The sequence below is a fragment of the Lepidothrix coronata genome, unplaced genomic scaffold (genome assembly GCF_001604755.1).
Source record: "Lepidothrix coronata isolate B3197 unplaced genomic scaffold, Lepidothrix_coronata-1.0 Scaffold66, whole genome shotgun sequence".
NCBI lineage: Eukaryota > Metazoa > Chordata > Aves > Passeriformes > Pipridae > Lepidothrix > Lepidothrix coronata.
In genome coordinates, this window is record NW_016690246.1 from 470,128 (window position 1) to 489,009 (window position 18,882).

The 18,882-nt window shown below is 37.3% G+C and overlaps 1 protein-coding gene across 2 annotated transcripts in view; it reads left to right on the forward strand.

Annotated features, from left to right (window-relative positions):
* The window catches only part of CPED1 (cadherin like and PC-esterase domain containing 1), a 148,458-nt gene that overhangs the window by 113,332 nt on the left and 16,244 nt on the right, over positions 1 to 18,882 (forward strand). For both annotated transcript variants that reach the window (XM_017818173.1, XM_017818174.1), the window contains exons 17-18: positions 7,707 to 7,824; positions 14,528 to 14,664. In XM_017818173.1, the coding sequence (XP_017673662.1) occupies positions 7,707 to 7,824; positions 14,528 to 14,664 (255 nt within the window). The remainder of the gene's footprint in view (positions 1 to 7,706; positions 7,825 to 14,527; positions 14,665 to 18,882) is intronic.

Below are 18,882 nucleotides of genomic sequence, written 5' to 3' on the forward strand. Positions count from 1 at the left end.
TTCAGTCATTGGGGCCAATTTAGAATAAGCAAGGAAATCCCAATGTTTCTTCTTCTTCTTCTTCTTCTTTTTTTCTTTCATCCTGTTTGGCAGTCACCAGTTTACTATTCATCATTAATATTTTGCTGAAAAAAAGTAGTGTTACATGCCTTTTGTGATGTTCAGGGAATGTGCAGGAGAATGCAGAACAATCAGTTGGGGAGAGATATATTTAGCATCATGAGGCCTAGGGAAACAGGCCGTGTCCAGGCAGTGTAACAAGGTTCCTTTTGCACAGTGTAGGGAGTGTTAGTGAGGTAAAGCTTGCAGAGAAAGGTTTAATATGTTTTTTAGCAGAGCATCTGATATAACTGAGGGGAAGAAAGCACACACCAAAAGAAGCATTTGAGTACAACCCTTTTTAAAAATTGAAATAGAAGACTTCAGCTTGTAAAAACAAGATTCTCCACATGTCAGCACAGTGATTAGGGTGTCAGATGTATTGCTCTGCAGAAAATAATACAGAAAGAAATAGATGTTAGATTTACGTTTCTGTGGGAGTTATATATCCTGTTGGGTTACAGGAGAATCTATCCTTCAGTGTGAATTGCCACATGCTCTCTCAGGGATCTAAGTACCTACTTCAAGGCTCTTTACAAGTCAGTATTTAATTGTATGTACAAAGCAAATGCAAACAGCTTCCTTGGGAGAGACTGAAACAACTGCCCAGAATAACCTGTAGCCCCCTAACTGGAAGGAAAACACTGGGAGAGTGAACTGAAATCTTTGCAGCCAGTCATTCCAAAGAGGGACTTTAAACTATGTTTGCTGTATCATAGGGAAATGTTCTCCCAGGGAAATACCAGTTAATGTTTATGTAGTGCCCACTCCCAGTAACGTCCTGACAACACCTATAAGATCAAGCACTGTTGGCAAAGGCATTTTTAAACTCTGTTAGTGCTAAATGGGCTGACTCAAATAGCTCTGTGAGCTATGGGTGGCTTTGCCTATGCCCACTGGAGGAAAATAGGCACTTAGGAGGATTGTAGCAACTCAGACTTTTGAGATGATACATTACAAGGGTCAGTAGTGTTGGATGAAGCTACAAGATACAGAAAATAAGAGGTGGAGTTGTGAATTGGACTCAAACATCCTAAATCTCTCCTTGGAATCCTAACCTCACTATAACCCAGGCCCTAAATAAAGTTAATAGATATTCTTTCAAGGTCTAAAGGATTTGATATTAGAAATGAGAAGGAAGTACCTCTGGTATGGTATACCCTAAAAAATGAGTTCATCTCTGCAAGCCTTGATACTGCAAATAGCAGCTTTAACAGTAGTGTTGGCAGATGCATAGCTCACTGGACTGAGTCCTTGGCTCACATATGTTTTTTCAATGCATTGAATTCATTCTTAGAGTATTCAGTCTCAGAATTCATGAGGGAACAGTACTGCTTTTCAACTCATTCTTTCTCTCATCCCCTTTCATACTTTCTGAATGTAATGATACCTGTTCAGTCTGAGAAGTTCTGCTGTGTCTTCCATGGCTGTGATATAAAGGTCGTAGTCTAAAATCAAAGGGACAAGTCTAGAGCTCAAGCACCTCTTGCACATAGGAAGGGGTATAGATCTCTCTGCAATGTGAACTGTGAATGCCATACAACCAATAACTGTGAATACTCCTTAAAAATAGCCACAAGGCTGTGGGATTTCCCAGCTAGTATAGTACATTTTTTACTTAATTAGCAGAGAAAACAATCACAATCACATCAACACTTTATTGAGAAAATCATAAATACCTAACAATTCCTTTGGTTATCACATAAAATATTTACTTCTTGCACTGTCAAAGCACACGGTTTTCTCAAGCTATTCCCTGCGTTCTGATAGTGGACTTGGCAAACTTCAAATCAGTTCACATTCAGAGCTTGTACTGAGAAAAGAGGGGGATAAAGAAAAGGATTAAGGGAAAATCCAAAATCGATGCAGCTCCTAAAGTCTTCAGGTCAGCAGTACCATATCACTTTTTAAACTAAAAACCACCAGTATGTAAACAGCAAAATTCCTCTCTTTATCTGCTATTACTTGTCCCTATTTTATCTTTATTTTTAGGGAGGAAAAAATACTAAATTCTTTTTATTCCTTTTTTTTCTTGCTTTGTGTACTTTGTTTACAAAGCATACAAGCTGGAAATCATCACTGTTCTTGCTTGGGAAAAATAGCATTAACTGCATGAGGAAAACATATATGCTAAGAAAGCACTTGAAAAATCCATGCAGATGTTAGCAACCAATACTGGAAAAAAAGTCTCTGTAATTATATTTAGGTACAGTTTGAAACATTTTCCAAAATTTAAGTTTATATTATTCCATTCTTAATGGAGTTGGATTTTACATTCAGTTGTCTTACTTCAACTAATTCTGATGGATCTCTGAGCAGTTCAGAGTCCTAATTCACAAGACTCTGCTAGATTAAGAGTTGTGCTTTTTAGCTCACAAACGCAGAACTTGGAGCTATTGAGTGTTTGGAAGCAGGAGGGTAGATAGGGTCTAACTGATATCACATCCATGTAAAATGAAATTGAATCAAAATCCTCCATAGAAGAAAAGGATCCTTTTATATTCCCCATACACGTAAAAGATATTTAAAAAGTGATATGAAATTTGTAATATTTTTTCTTAATAGATGGTGCTTATTTCTCAAAACAGTTTCTTAGCTTTCTGTGAGGTTGGCATTCTCAGTGCAGAGGAAGCCACTGCATCTGCTTTAGTATCAAGATGAAATTTATTTGTCCATACATTGTAAGAGCTTTGAGTCAGTTGTCTATGTAGAGAGGCACCTACTGGAATTTTCAAAAGTTCTTTAGCAATTAGTAAAGATACTGTGTAGTTATGAAATTCTTCTGCCACTGGTTAAAGCATATGACATTATTCTCAAAGAAATTTTATATACAGAAGTCTGTGATTGAGACTCATAGTTCAGGGTATTATTGTATTCTTAAGACACAGTAATATTAATTATATCAACAACATGAATAGTTCCATTAAGAACTGGAAAGCAATTTAGACTGATGGCTGTACTTTGTCCACATTTCAAACTGTTCTCTGATGTCTCCACCATGCCCAACAATATGGTCAGTATCTCAGCTTTTCATATCCTTCCCAGACTCCTGCTGATGTCTGTGCACTGCATAATCCAAATCTGTGAGTGCCCAGACTCCTTCTCTAAAGTGTTTTTATGGTCCCTACCAGATCTGTGGGGAACTGAGCATCTTGTAGTCTTTTAATGTGATATTTATGACAGTGTCTTTGGGGTCATTGGGGAGCTATTATCCCATTTTTGCAGATGGAACACATTAGGTTCCTTAAAAAATACAGTGGTGGCAGTTTCTTTCCTTTAAATCATAGTTGCAGCACATTACTCCACCAGTTCATCCCATTAATCCTATATTCTCTGTTTTATGACTTTGTGTGTCTTTTGATGTAGGAGATGTCTTCATCTATGTCTTAGTGCTTGATGGCTAACAATAGTCATTATGCCCCAGTCAAAAGCAATAATGTACTGAAATTTCTTGTAAGAATGCCTCTCCTTATGACAGATCTCTATACCTGTTTTGTACACCCATGAGTTTCAGTTCAGTGTAGTCAGTTTGGGTGTTGAACTGAACCAGCCTGAAGCTGTGAATCTTTGGAGGTTCATCTATCACTGAATAATGCAGCCAGACAGAGGGAGACAGTTGAATAGAAGTCAATATGCCAACTGTTCCTTCATTTATTACTGCCATATTAAGAAAGTTGATAGAGTGGAACTAATCCGTCTGCTCACAATTTATGCCCTAGCAGTAAGATACAGTTTCACTATTTCATGAGCTCACTCTTTGACTAACTTTATTGAAATTCCTTCTATAGTATCATTTTTAATCACTTTTCATCCAGTTTTAGTTATGTGTAAAATAGTAGAAAAAGATGGACTAAAGAGACATGAAAAGATTTCATGAGAAACTCAGGTCAGCTAAAATAGAAACAGATCAAATAAAGTTAAGTCAGTGAGCCCACAAAGGCCAACAGAAAAGTGTTCTAAATTACCTCTTTCACACGAAGTTTTGTTCTGTCATGTCTAAAATGTGAACAGTCAAAAGGAGTAAGGCAGTCCTGGCAGCACCGTGAGAGGAGGCAGGGCTGTGGTGCCTGAGGGGAGGTAGCTGAGTGACCTGCCGGGCTGATGGGCAACGCTGGCTGTGGCACTGCAGGGGCAGAACTGACAGGTGGGGAGGTCTCCTCCCTTCTTTACCAAGAATAATCAATGAGGTTTATCTCATCCATTAGTTCCCAGACATGCATGGGCTCTGGATGTAAGAAAAAGGCAGGATTTTGGCTACATGTTGGTTGTATGCAATGCTAAAATGAATTCCTGTGAGCTTAGTTATATTTCTCTTGTTGTTTAGCTTAAAACATTCCGATACTCTGATCCTTTATTAGACTGGTAGGGGTACTCTTCAGTGATTTGGACTGGGTACAGTTTCAGAAATGCAGAAATTGCCTGGTTTTCAAAATGTTGAGCCCACTGCTCCTTTTGATTGCTAGGGGGTTTCATACAAATGCACCAAGAACTATTATTGACCAAACTGTAGATCTTGCTCAGTCTACAGTACAGTCTACATACAGTCATCCTGGGTGGGAGTTTCCAAAGCATTCAATTCATTAACATAAGTCTACTTCCACCAAAAATTATAGATTTAGCAACAGCTTTAAATGGACAGAGTTGGGTTATTCCAGAAAAATGCTGAAAATCCTACCTTGCTATTTAAAATGCCTTTTTGAGATGACAGGTAGCAGCAGCTGTAGATGCTAAAAGTAACTTTATTTTTTTGTGATGCTCTGTCACTGCTGGAGCACCGACTGTTCAAACAAACACAGATAGACCGTTTGTCCTTTGTTTGATAAGACTTTTCCCAGGGAAGTCTCAGGCTGCTTACTTTCTCTGTTTTTAACTGCTTCTAGTTTGGTGAAAGTTTATGGGGTTAGTCTGTAGGCAAGTGCTGCAATTTCAGAGTAATCACTCTTTTATTAGGGTGGAGACGGTAAAAAGGTACAACAGTAATTAAAAATCCATTAATAGCTAATTTAGATTCCTTAATCTAAAGCATGGCTGCATCTATGATGGTATTAACTATATGAAACTCATGCCATATTAGCTGCATGAGTGTGGGTCACCTGTATAATGCTTTGTTTACCTCTCTCTCCATCTCCCCCATACAATTTTAAAACTGATTCTGGATTTGGGTTTTTTTTAATATTAACGTGCACCTGAGTGAAACTAAGTCTGCATTATGTTTATGTATATACATAAGTATATATTTGAGAGGAAATATAGTGTGTGGTTATTGAAAGGTGAGCTAAACAAACAAAATTCTTATTAAATCAGGCACACAGGCTATCAATAAATGAAATAACATGAATTAGGAGTTTGAGAAAACTGTAAAGTAGCAGGCTCAGAAATCTTTGTGATCTTTTAAATGCTAAAACTTTATGAAAAATCAGGTTCACTGTAGTGTGGTCTGAAACAGAAACAATTGTCATTTCACACAGCAGAAATTTTCACTCTCTAAGTATCAACCAATGATGACTAAAAGCTATCTAGATATAGAGAAGAAAGCTTTATTCCTCTTTTATTTGCTAGTGTCCAGATGATCTTCCATAAAGATAAAAGAAAGTTTACTAGTGAAATGCCAAATCAATTGCCAAATCAATCTTATAAAGTGTCATTCTAGATATGCACTAAAGTACATAATGCAGGGGAATTTTTGCTTTGATTCTAGTCCAGACATTGCAAGGGCCTTCTTATATCTCCCATCCAAATATGAAGGCTTGCAGGGAGAACAGACACAGAGCAGAAGCTATCATTTATGTTTACATGTCTTGCTCTCATTTTTGCCACGAGTGATCTTTTGTAAACATACTTAAGATCACAAGATGTTTCATCTTTGGGCAAGGCAAGAAAAATTTCATGTCACTGCAGTACCTGCAAAAAACAAAAAAAAATCTGCAGGCAGTTTGAAAAGCCCTTAATGTGCCATAGATTGATGGAGCTGTGGTAAAATCTGTAGCTGCACATTATATTAAATCTGTCAGTGATGGTAAAGGATTGGTCTCCTACAAAGGTAACGATGAAACAAATAAGCTTTGTTCAGGGATTCACAATCTCTTGTGACCTGATAGTTTAGATGTGAATTACATATTAAACACAAACAGCATCCTTTAAAATTCATGGTTCGCATACTTTGAAAACACAACAAAGTCAAAAGTGACATAGTTCCCTGCATATTGATTGTAATTAGTAGGTAACTAGCCACATGAAACTGCTGTTAATGGTAAAGAAATGTAATTAAAAAAAAAAAATCTTGTTTGTTTAAACACATACCCTGGGCAGAGATACGAACAAGAAAATCCCTGTTATTTTATGGCACTGCGTTGAGAGCAATGGCAGTACATTCAGGAATTTTCGATTTTCTTGTGAAGTCCTGTGCAAATTGTATTACTGCAAGGTAGGAACTTTCTGTTGTTAATGTTATTTGAAGTAATACTGTCAAATAGCTGTACAGTGTGTGCAGACCCAGAGGCTCCAAGACAGCATCACATTTAACACTAGAAGACACCATGCCATTCCTTTTGTCATAACAGCTGCCGCTAGTTACAGAGATTAAGCAGAGAACAGGACAACCCAGAAATACCCACTATTTCTCTGCCTATGTGTGCACAAAAATTACCTTAACCTCTTGAAATCAGTGGGAAGACTTTTGTTTCTGCCACCATGCAATTTAATGAGATCAGATTAATTTTGAGACAACAATTTCACTTTGGTTTTTTGATTGCATAATCAAGAACTACCAGTATTTACTAAATTCCAGGATGTGTTCATATTGCTATCTGTATCAGTTGCACATATTCTACTAGCTGTCAAGATTCACCTACACCCTACTCGGACTTAATTGTAATTTTCTCATTGGTGTAATTTAGATGTAATCCTAGATGTAGCATAATTTCATGGCAACAGTGAATGATATTATATGACAACTGTGAAATTAATTTTAATGTCATTTTAGAAAATAGAAATTGGCATGCTTCAGTGAAGAAAATACTAATGAAATATTTTTGTTCTTTTTGGAGAAATTGCATTTCAGTATTCTTTATGTTTCAAGAATAGTCCTTCTTGAAATGGACACACTCCAGTAAAAGTGTCTTTACATTTGTGTAGTTTGTAAATAATTAGTAGTACTAAGCATATGCAATTTTTTAAAAAGGCAAATTTTGAATTACTGAATATTATCATTGCATTTAGCCAGAAAGGTCCACTCCATTTTTCATGCAGTTTGAATTATATATACTTATATATATATATATATATAATATATACTTATGTAAGTAGAGACAATATAATATTTTGTGAAAGTTATATATGTTTGCCTCAATAAAATTTCTTATGTCTTTAGCAAATGTAGTATTTTGTATGTTTACTGTGGATTGGGATAATTTATTACAAAACCCTTGTCTGAATGGAAAAAGAATTATAAATTTCATATTAACCTATATATTGAAGAATAAAGGATGAATGAACTGCAAAACCAACCCCAAATATGTTTTTTTCCTCTTTAAATGTGCTTGAAGAGGATTTCAAAATTATGTGGATGGGTACACTGCTGTAATTTTCACATATTTCATTTAATTCAGGACTGTGGTTCCAAAATTCACCCAGAGGAGTCCTGTGGCTTGCAGCCTCTGTCTCATGAATACCTCTCAGCAATTTCACAGACAGTGTTTAAGACCTGTGAAGCTGGAGACACAAAAGGTTTGTACTTTATCCCCTTTCTTCTGAAAATTAACTCATGCACCTCATCAAAGAAGAACTAGAAACAGTATTTAGTTTTTGCTATAGACATGCACTAACCTACACACAATAAATTGAACTAATCACTTGTAACAGTTACTGATTTTTAAAATCAGGTTAATTAGTTTGTGTGAGAATGTTTTGTTAATAAGTTTCTAATCAATGATCCACCATTGCTTGTGTTATTGTCATGTAGCCTTTACCATGCATTGAAATATTCCTATTGACACCAATTAAAATAAAAATCACCGAATCACAGAATATTCTGAGTTGGAAAGGAACAACAAGGATCATTGAGTCCAGCTCTTAAGTGAATAGCCCATACAGGTATCTTGGCATACCTCGGCATTATTAGAACCCTGCTCAGACCAACTGAGCCAATCTCAGATGTTTTATTCGAACTAGAAGGGATTGTCTACTCAAAAATTAACTTTAGAAAAAGAATACAACATTTTGATCCATTTGAATGGTATACTTCCATTTATATATTGGAGACACAAAACCAGTTTTTAGTTTTACATATAGTTATACCTACAAGATGGACAAATTAAACATTCTACAATAAGAAATGCAATCAAGACATGTCTTTGGTTTAGTGTGAACTCAGATTACAGCAGAATGTCAGGCATGTACTCATGTTAAGGTCACAGTTGCATAAAGATTTATTCAGGTGTACTTTAACTACTCAGGTGTGTGGTCATTCATAGCTTAAGTTGTTGCTGTATTAGACAGTAAGTAACTTTGTTCAATCCTTTATTAGAGAAATGAAAAATAACCCAACACTCCTTTATGGTCTATTGACACAACTGTATTCTTTATCTTTATCTGTACTTCTCACAGTAGTAAATTTGCACAAACTCATGGAATAATCAATAAAAAGTTACAGGAATGTGGGAACTGCCTGAATGCATCATATCATGTGAAACAGAGGCATATATTAAATTTGTGTTATACAGAGGGAAAGCACAAAAGAGACACTGTTGTACCTAACAGCATATTTTAATCACACAAGTTGCGAATCATCCGATGCCACCATATCAGGACATAACATTTGTGACTAGAAAGCCCAGGCCAAATCCACTGAATCCTTCTGGGGCAGACAGTCTCTTTCCCCTGATATATAGCATACTCCTTTTGAATACTGCATCTAGCTAAATGAGGCTGAATATAAAATATCTTTTACAGCCTTATTGTGAATACTATACACAATTAAAGTTCAAACAAACTTCAGGAGGTGCAGTCTCAAAGGAAAAGTATATTAAACAGGAAAAGATAATTTATGCTTAGAAAGTGAAGACTGTCAGGTGTCTAATGAACCTAGAACTGGGGTTTGCAGTATCTGGCAACAAGTGGCCGTGTAGTTTTACTGTGTGTCACAACTTCCAAGTGGAACTGGAAAGCATGTCTTTATGTGGAAAACCATTCCAAATTTGTAACAACCAAATGGTATACCAATCTTGGCAGTGAACATTTTCCTAACACATATGGAAGCCATGGCAAATTCCCTGCTAAAGCAAAAACAACTCTTTCACTTAAATAAGTTAAATTTTCAGAGAAGCCAAGCAATGTCATTTCCCCTCAGAAGACAACTCAAAACTTCTGCAGAAGTAAGGTGGCACCATACCCTGTTCTTATGCCAGGGAAGAGCTTAGTTTTATAGGGATACTGAGATACTACCACTGCAAAATCTATCTGTGCTGAGAAAAGCTTGTGTTTGTGCATACATGGAAAAAGGCTGAGGTGGAGCAGCAGAGTTAAGAGATGAAACCTTACCTCCTCTGACACTAATGGTAAAACTTAGAAGTCTGCTTTGCAATTCCATACAACTCAGATTTCATGCCTCATTTCTAGTCCTTTGATGTAGAGCAGGGACAGTAGTTCAGGGTCTGACCAAAGGCAGAAGTGGCTTCCTCCTCTCCTAGTTACTATGACACTATTCTTTAGAGGAAGCTCAGCACCTTACAAAATATGCACTCAATTTACATAATTTCTGTCTTTCTCTCTCTTACTCTCTCTCTAATCACTAAATGCAAATTGAAATATTCAACAGCAGAGGTTTCTTCCTTCTTGTTTACATCATAGAATGAAATTACAATTTTTAAAGCAAAAAAAATCTTTTTTCTTTCAGAAAATCTCCCTTGATTCACATGGGGTTTGAACCAGGCTATCACAGAAAAATTAGCTCTTTCTTCAGTATTGGTGTATTATCAATAATACAGAAGTCAGCAAGCATTAACTGTGTGTTTGGCTCCTCAGAGAGAGAGAGAGAGAGCTGAGAGAGACCATGAGAACCCCAAGTTTTGCTAAATTCCTGCAAGTGAATCAGGCTACTGCTGTCTGTGGAAATGTGGTTTGCAGACAATTACAAAAATCTGGTGGGTAAGAGATCACAGATTCTCTTCTAATGTTCTGCCCTGCTTCTGTGACATGTATGTTTTAGTTATATCCCACTTTCCACATTTCCTACAACTGTATCCAGTTTAACATAATTCTGTGTGAGCTCTCTCTGCATTCAACAGCTATCTGGATTTGGGTCCAACAGAGACATTAACTGATGTTCAACAAAATGAATGTCTCCTTTGGTTACAAGGAATAAATCTCAGTTCAGGCATAAGTCCATAAACCTAAGCAAATAATGTCCTTTAAAAATAATTTTTACTTTTGCTTTTCATAAATTGAGCTAAAAAATAAATAATAGATAATAAAATAAAAAATATTTCTGTAGCCTAGTCACAGAGAAAAAAGCTTTTTAAAAGTCTTAGGGTACCAAATAAACACCAAATGCAAAAGTAAGCTAGTCATAAATCCACAAACTATCTTTAGCATCAGGTAGGTTAAATATTTTGATTTTGAGTAATCAGGATAGAATACTTTTTTCTCTTTATATGGATGATTATTTGGCAGTATAGAAAAAAGTTGATTTTAAATTTGAAAATGTATGTATATGTGGCTATGAAAATGGAAAAGGGTGAATAAAAATAAAAGAGGCTAAAAGAAGCAACAAAACTATCAGATTTAAATGTACAGCCTTTATTGGTTAAATTTTTAACTTCAGGGTAATATTTTTAAAATAGAAAATAAACAATCCTAATAAATTATTTTTAAAGTATCTTTCTTTTCATGTTATGAGAACAGTTTTAGGGAGTACTGACAATGTTTAATCTCATATCTTAAGCAGATTTATAACTGCTCTAATGAGCCAAAAATCCAGTTTACTTTCACTCTTCCTGTGGAAACCTCCTACTTACAGGCTAGCATAAAACTTTGATTATGCCAATTTTTACTTTGTGAAGAAACTAACAACGCCTCTCTCTTTCCTGCTCTCTTTCACTGAATTGCAGGTAAACTTGCCCTTTCCTGGTAGAGCTAATGCTAACTCTTTTGGCTGAAGCACAACAAAATGCAGCCTGATTGAAATGGTGCTGAAAGATGCAATGTGTGCTGCTAACTTGTATAAATAGGGGAAAAGCAACTTACAATTTCCCTAGCAAATAAGTTTAATTTCCAAACTAATATTTTTTGCTATTTTTTACTGTGAATGGTCTTCACCTTTTTTTGTAAGATTCATTTTCTCTTTTAACACAATCCTATTTTTGAAGGTTGAGAATGCATTGACTAACTGTTGTGAAGCTGAAACAGGAAAAGTTGATACTAACTGGTTCAAAAATGCATAAATTTAGATGCATCATTTGAAAAAAACTATGTAAATATAAAACCTACAACTATTCTGTTAGCATTAAATGTTACTGCTTCCTATACACATCAGTTTGTCTCCATATATCCTTGTTCTCAAATCTTTTTCTATTTACTACTAATCTTTAGTATATGCCAAAAAATGATCTATTTTTTTTAATATACCTAGAGAGCTATTGAATATAAACCAAGCTATTTAAAATAAACTTTTCAAAAGGTACTTATCACTTGCAATTGCCAAAGTTTAAACTTTTATTGTTCAGATATTTTGGCTCCTCAATATTCATTTTATATAGTTCTACTTTTCTGGTTTATTACCTAAAACCAGATCAGCTCATAAATGTATGTAATGTTAAAAAGAAAATTTCATAAAATGAGGGATCTCCTGTGTTATAGACATTGCCAGAACTTTTTTGTATTTGGTGTGAAAGAAAAACTACAACATCAGGAAAAAATATTCAGTTTTCATATAATTTTAAAATATAAAACACTGCCTGAAACAACTCTCAGATCATTTATGAAGAGCTCAACAGTAGCAATCTTGGAGTCCAGACTTCAAAACAACTAACCATTCTGTCTCTGCTTTATTACTCAAAAAGCACAAAGCAGAAGATGTTTGCATAGCAACTGTTGCTGGGTTATCTGAGACCTAGCACTTTTCAGTCTCTTCATACAACTGCTATGAAGTTGAGAATGACTCTTTAGTCATGGACTGGAAAGTGTGTGCAGAGGGAGCTGAGGGCAAGGTCCACAAGTGACAATAGAGGGCAATTCGAGGGTCAAAGCATTCCTGACCCCAGTGGTGGCCAGTAGACCACAACCTGGAACAAAGGACCTCAAAGCCAAAGGATGGTCAGCACAAGTAAGGGATTCACAACAGCTAGCACTGGGAGGCTACAAGCAACAGGAATTGTCTAAATTCAGCCTTTGGTTTCCCAGCTGAGCAGGACATTCATTTGCAAGAACACTCCGTGCTCCTGAACCTAGTTATTCACTTTGTACCTTTAGATAAAGATTCAGTTTAACCCCTTGATAAAAAGTCTACATAGGATCTTGCCCAGGGGCCAAAGTTCAGACCTCTGTTTTTACACAGAAATTGCCAGGTTACAAGAATGTTATTTTCCCGTCCTAATGAATTTTGAACTTTAAAGTGGTCCTCAGCTGGTAAGAGTAGGGAATGTTTTTCCTAACAGCTGGGTGATTAGGATGCAGAAAATGCAAGTTTGAAACTCCTCTGAGCCAGAAGCATGGAGCATCTCTATCTTCCTGCTTGCGCTCTACCACCATGGTCCTGAGTTTCCTTCCTTCCCTCCTTCCTCCATGCTGCTTGCCCAGCACAGCCTTCATGAGGCACCCATGCCCATGGGAACCAAGGGAGCCAGGTTATCCTCACTGACCCACAGCATGGTAAAAGCCAGTGTCCAGGCTTTTCTTTAGGTTCAGTCTGCCATAATTTGCTCCACATCATCTGCAAGTGCATCTAAGGCTGGGTTGAGCATGTTCTGCACAGGGCAGGGTAGCAGTAACTGGTGTTGCGTGGTCATGGCACTGTGGGATGTTTTCTGCCCTTAGATGTACTTGTGTGGGCTCCCATACAAACAATTCTTGATGCTTTTATCTGGAAGGACTTCTTTATCTGCTAAGACAACTCCCTCTGCTGCTTTCAAAAACATATTTACTTGGATTTTTGGCTAAGTGCAAGCACAGGCTGCCTCCCTGGAAATTCCCGTGCTCCTGAGTAGCAGCTGACTCTCCCAAGGCCGCTGGCATCCCACAGGGTTGCTTTGCTCAGCAGCCCCCTCAGTCCCGGGCCTGATAAAAAAATGTCAATATACAGCCTTGCAGTTTTTGCTGGAGCTTCCTGTGCAGCAGCAATCCATCACACCCAGCTGGCTGCTGACCTGCCACCTGGTAGCAGTGTTGGCAACAAACTCTAAGGCCAGGTCTACTCTGCAACCATTTGCTTTTGGAGCTATTTTCTGGGCAGTGTTGAGGAACCCATCTGTGCTAGCAAGGCCTGATAGCATTGACACAAGGATTTGGGGGCCTCTGCACTCTTCCTTGTCTAATGCCTTTAATCAGAACAAAAGTAGGTTTTGCTGGCAGAGCTACATAGTCCCTGGGAGGTGTCAGTACTGTGTACTTATATGGGCTAGAAAAAGTGTTTCTTTTGTTGATCTGAATATAAAGGCAACTCAGAAGTTTTCTGTCTTCCTTGAGGGATTAAATCCATCAGGCTTCCAGTAGGATTTTGGAAAGGCATAACTTTAGAAAACAAAATAATAAAACCGTTCAACCTTTGGTAAGGGATTGTTAAAACCCACTGACCTTTGGTAATCCCACTTTGTGCTCCTAATCTGCAAAATAATTTTTGAAAATAGGGATAAGGCTTTAATAAATCACATACATTATTCATCTCACCTTACTGTCATCTTCTGAAATGTATATGTGCAGTCTGGGACAGTCCTATGAACTCTCACAAACTAAAGAAGTTAGTATTTTGTGAGGGAAAGTCTTCATCCTGCTTCATTTTTCTATTGGGTACTCTCAACCAGCCACCCAGCCTTTAAATGTTTAGTTGTAGATGAGAATGAACCTTGTCTTCAGGCACTTCTGAATGTGAATATTTTCTTTTTGCATTCACTCCTCACCACTTTTCCCTTTCTTGTATCTCTTCTCTTGAAAAAGGACAAGGTGCTACAAGAAGGCAACATGAACTGAGAAATAAACCCATGAACAGCTGTCAGATTTGAGCATTCACAGCTCTTTTGGGGAAAGGAAAAACTCCTACCCTAGCTAAATGAAAAGGGCATAACACAGTGGAAGGAAATAGTCTCCTCAAAGGGTTAGAGGGCATTTAATTTCGGAAAAACTCCCATGACAAAATACTCAAAAACATCTTGCTTCCTGCGCAATAAAACCATTCACAAAAATACAGAGGAGGTGCTGACTTCCCATTGCTGTTTTCCAGGGCAGTGGATTGTTCCTTGCCTCAGCTGCTCTGACAACAGGACCTGTGACTGGAGAGAAATAACGTGGCAGCCCCATGGCTGCCAATACTCTGTGCTAGCCAAACCCGAGCTCCAGCGCTGTGTGGAGGGCAGAAGGGTATGTAACAGGTTTTACATTTTAATTCATTTTATTTACCTGGATATTAGTCCTGAAGATTTCAAAATTCTTTTATGATTGATGTGTGAGAAAAATCCCTTTTTATTATAACTGGAAAAATATTCAGATGAAAAATCCACAGGGACAAAAAACAACCATTATCCATAATTTAGCCTCATAAGCAGAGGCAGTTGTCTGCTGTCATTTCACATAGGATCTTAGGTCACACCAGCAGAATTTCAAGACCTATGGTGTATGTGGTTACCAGTCAGACCTGCAGTGAGTACACAAGGATGGCAAATGGAGGATGTTGTTGCATTGTTGTCACAGTTTGTCTCACATTTGACATGCAAGTCGTTTTTCTTTTTCTGCATACCTAATGCATGGCATTGCTTGTGCACACTAATCTTACCAAGTCTTCTTGCACATTCTTTTCTTTTAGTGAAGCTTCTCAGGTGATTGCTTGGAAATACAAGGTCTCCTTAATAAGCATGCTATGACTGTAAAACTGTTGAGAGCGAGCTCTGATCTGAGGCTCAGGTACCTTACTGAGGATACAAGTATCCAGAAAGTAAGTAATTAATTGTTATAAAGATGTTAAAGTGTATTGCCTAGGTAAGAAAACAGTAACTAAAAGCAGCATTTTGATAAAATCGAAGAGCATTTCTATATAGACGAATACAAAAATAATAGTCTTTCAATTAACATTTTCTCCTTCATTTCTGTAATCTCTTGCCCTGCAAAAAGTACTTTATTGCCATTTGGCTTTGTTTCTGCCTGTGCTTTTCTCAATTACTATAAAGCTGTGCATTTCTCTTAACATATTTTTCTAAAATAATATTGGTTTGTATGACAGAGTAGAGGCTTGATTTGCTCCTCATGTACAAAACAAGCACTTCTGGGTTGACCACAGCAAAAATAGACAAGAAATCGATAGCTTTGCTTTGGTCTTTAATTTCCATGGACATCAGGCTGCTTCAATAAGCAAACACCTTTTGGTTAGGCAATTGAAGGACAGCAGAGGAACAATACGCTTCTGTGGAAGTGGATTGCCAGGGTATTGCTGGGAGGATTTGCTGATGTTCCCACCTCCTGAATCTGACCATTCACGTTCACCAATGTCAAAAATATTTGTTAAGAGTCCATTAAAATCAAGTATATGAAATGACTGTTTGTCAGCTTAATTTCTTAATTCAACTTCCATGATGTTCTGACTCTCTGAGGTCACTGATCTATTCCAGTGTCAGATGAGACCCAGATCCTACTTGCTCTACATTAACACCTTGCAAGAAAAATCTCTGTAAAACTGATTGCACTTGTTTTCCATATCTTTTACATAAGTCACCTGACTTTGTCTGATAACCTTTTCTGCTCTGTAGAAATCTGCTGAATCACTCCTGTTACCTTTGCACAGATGTATGTTTAGCTGGTTTATTCTTTTAAGGTCATTACTCTAAAGTATGTTCCCCTTTTGGTATATTTCCCCTCTGTCTTTCCCTCTCCTATATATTCCCTTTTTGTCATCACTTTGGAGTGATTTTAACTTTATGTGATGTTTTGCAATAGCATTTTTACTTCTTTCACCAGATGAATAAAGGTAGAGTATGAGTTAACTCCCTTGTTTCAGTGGAACTTAAGAACTAAGAGAGAATTTCTTCATACCAAACGTAGATAAATAAAAATGGTTCCCTGCTTGGCTGATAAGATCCTGATTCTGCCTGTTGTAAGTCAAACTTTAGAATTACTTTACACAGGTTAAGCAATGTAGTAGAAAAAAATTTCAGGGGCTCACTGCAAAAGGCTTTTGCCTGTCTTATATGTTTTAGACACCTGGATCTTTTATGGAGGAGCTACTGAGTAGCCAGAAAGATATAATTATTGTGAGTAAATACATTTTTATCACACAAGAGATTTTTTTAAAGATCTATAGATATTTATATTTCCTCATTTGTGATTTTAGTTTCAATTCATTACATGCCTTGTCTTAAGTAGTACAGACATCTGAGTTTACAGAAACAGGTTTCGATGCTAGAAATGTAAGCAGATAGCAAAAAAAAGCATGAGTGCAAAACACAAGGGCAAAAGTCATCAGTCCAATGGAGGACACTGCGATAATCTAGAATGCTCTTTGATTTACATTGTCATTTGCTGAAGTTGCCTAAGAACAACACAACTCATTTGTGTGTCCACTTCTCAAAAAGGGCTCAATTAACCTGTGTGCCTCTGTAGTCAGGGTTTTTGAATATTCAGCTTGTGTAACTCTGGTCTCTGGAGTTCAGAATTCTTTAGGAAGGACTCGTGTATCTACATCTGAATTCTTCCTGAAAGCTTATTCTGAGCTAAGGCAATAAAATCTCTATAAACCCCAGATAATTAACAATCCTTTCTCAGGAAAGCAGAGACATGTATTTCTGTAGCCTCTTTGGGTCCAATGACATCGAGCCTACTGTCAAAACTCTAACAGCCCTCTGTGACTGAATTTCACACCTGAATACCTTCATAAAAAATTCAGACATGCAAAATTGCACCAGGAGTCACAGATAAAGCAAGTAGTGACATTTGTGATTCACTAAAGTTTCTGATTTTTGTCCTGGAAAAAAATATAATTTGTTTTCAGGATTCTGATCTGCTGGCTATAGTTCTTACAATTTAAAGCATCATTTGTGTAAAGTATTCAACACTGTTCTGCATGAAATCCTTGTCTTTAAACCAGAGAGACAAGGATTTGATAGATGGAACATTCAGTGTTTAAAAAATTAACTGGGTGGTCACACTCAAAGAGTTGTGTTCAGTGGCTCAATGTCCGAGTGGAGAGCTGTGACAAATGACATGCCTCAGGGGTTGGTACTGGGACCAGTGTTGTTTAACATGGAAAGTGGGATCAAGTACATCCTCAGTAAGTTTGCCACCCAGCTGTGTGGTGCAGTCAACTTGCAGGAGGGAAGGAATGCCATCCAGAGGGACCCTGACAGGCTTGAGAGGTGGGCTTCTGTGCCTCATGAAGTTCAACAAGGCCAAGTGCAAGGTCCTGCATCTGTGTCAGGGCAATCCCAAGCACAAGTGCAGGCTGGGGTGATGAAATATGATGTAAAGTGAATGTTCTTTTTGTCTGAAATGCAGCACACAGAAGGTCAACTGTATCTTTAAGTGCAATCCTTCTGTTTTTCTCATGTTTCATAGAACACTGATAAAATGCAGCACATAGATATCTCTTGCTCATTAGTTTCTTTTATTCATTTGCCAATATTTCTGAAATATATTTATGATCACCCAAGCCGACCACTTCTTTCCTATCTGCATCATAATTAGGCCTTCAAAAATTCTTTCTAATTTGTTTTCTAACTCCAGGCTGCTTTCATGTCTTATGTTAGAATTTGTTTTCCAAAGCTCATCTGTAAAATTGTAATCTCCTTTCTCTATAAAAGAAATTAATTTTCCCTGGCTGTGGCTTCCAGTTGATTTCACATCATCACTAACTACTATTTTAGTTTGTATGCTTATAAAACTGTGCTTGAGCTAACTTGTTTCTGTGTGTTATGGTTTAACCTGGCAGGCAGCTAAACACCACACAGCCATTCACTCACTGCCCGACAGTGGGATGAGGGACAGAATCAGAAAAACAGGTAAAAGTCGTGGGTTGAAAAAAAGACAGTTTAGCAGAATGGAAGAAGAAAGGAAAATAATAATGATAAAAAATATACAAGGGAAATGATACACAGTGCTATTTCACACCACCCACTGACCAACAGCCAGCCAGTCCCTGGGCAGAGGTTGTCACTCCCCAGCCAATTCCCCTCAGTTTTATTGTTCAACATGATACCATATGATTTGGAATATTCCTTTGGCCAGCTGAGGTCAGTTATCCAGGCTGTGTCCCCTCCCCGCTTCTTGTGCTGCCCAACCTCCTCGCTGGCAGGGCAGAACAAGAATCTGAAAAGTCCTTGACTTAGTGTAAGCACTGCTCAGCAACAACTAAAACATCAGTGTGTTATCAACATTATTCTTATTCTAAATCCAAACCACAGCACTGTAAAAGCTACTAGGAAGAAAATTAGCTCTACCCCAGTGAAAACCAGGACACTTGGTTTCATAAAAATGTAAGACCACCTGTAGTGAAACAATAACACTCAGGCTAATGGAGACATAAGAAAGGATGTATGTGCACAAAACGAGTTTTATGGGGTCTTATTTTGCTTTATGATGTGTTAGCAAGAATAG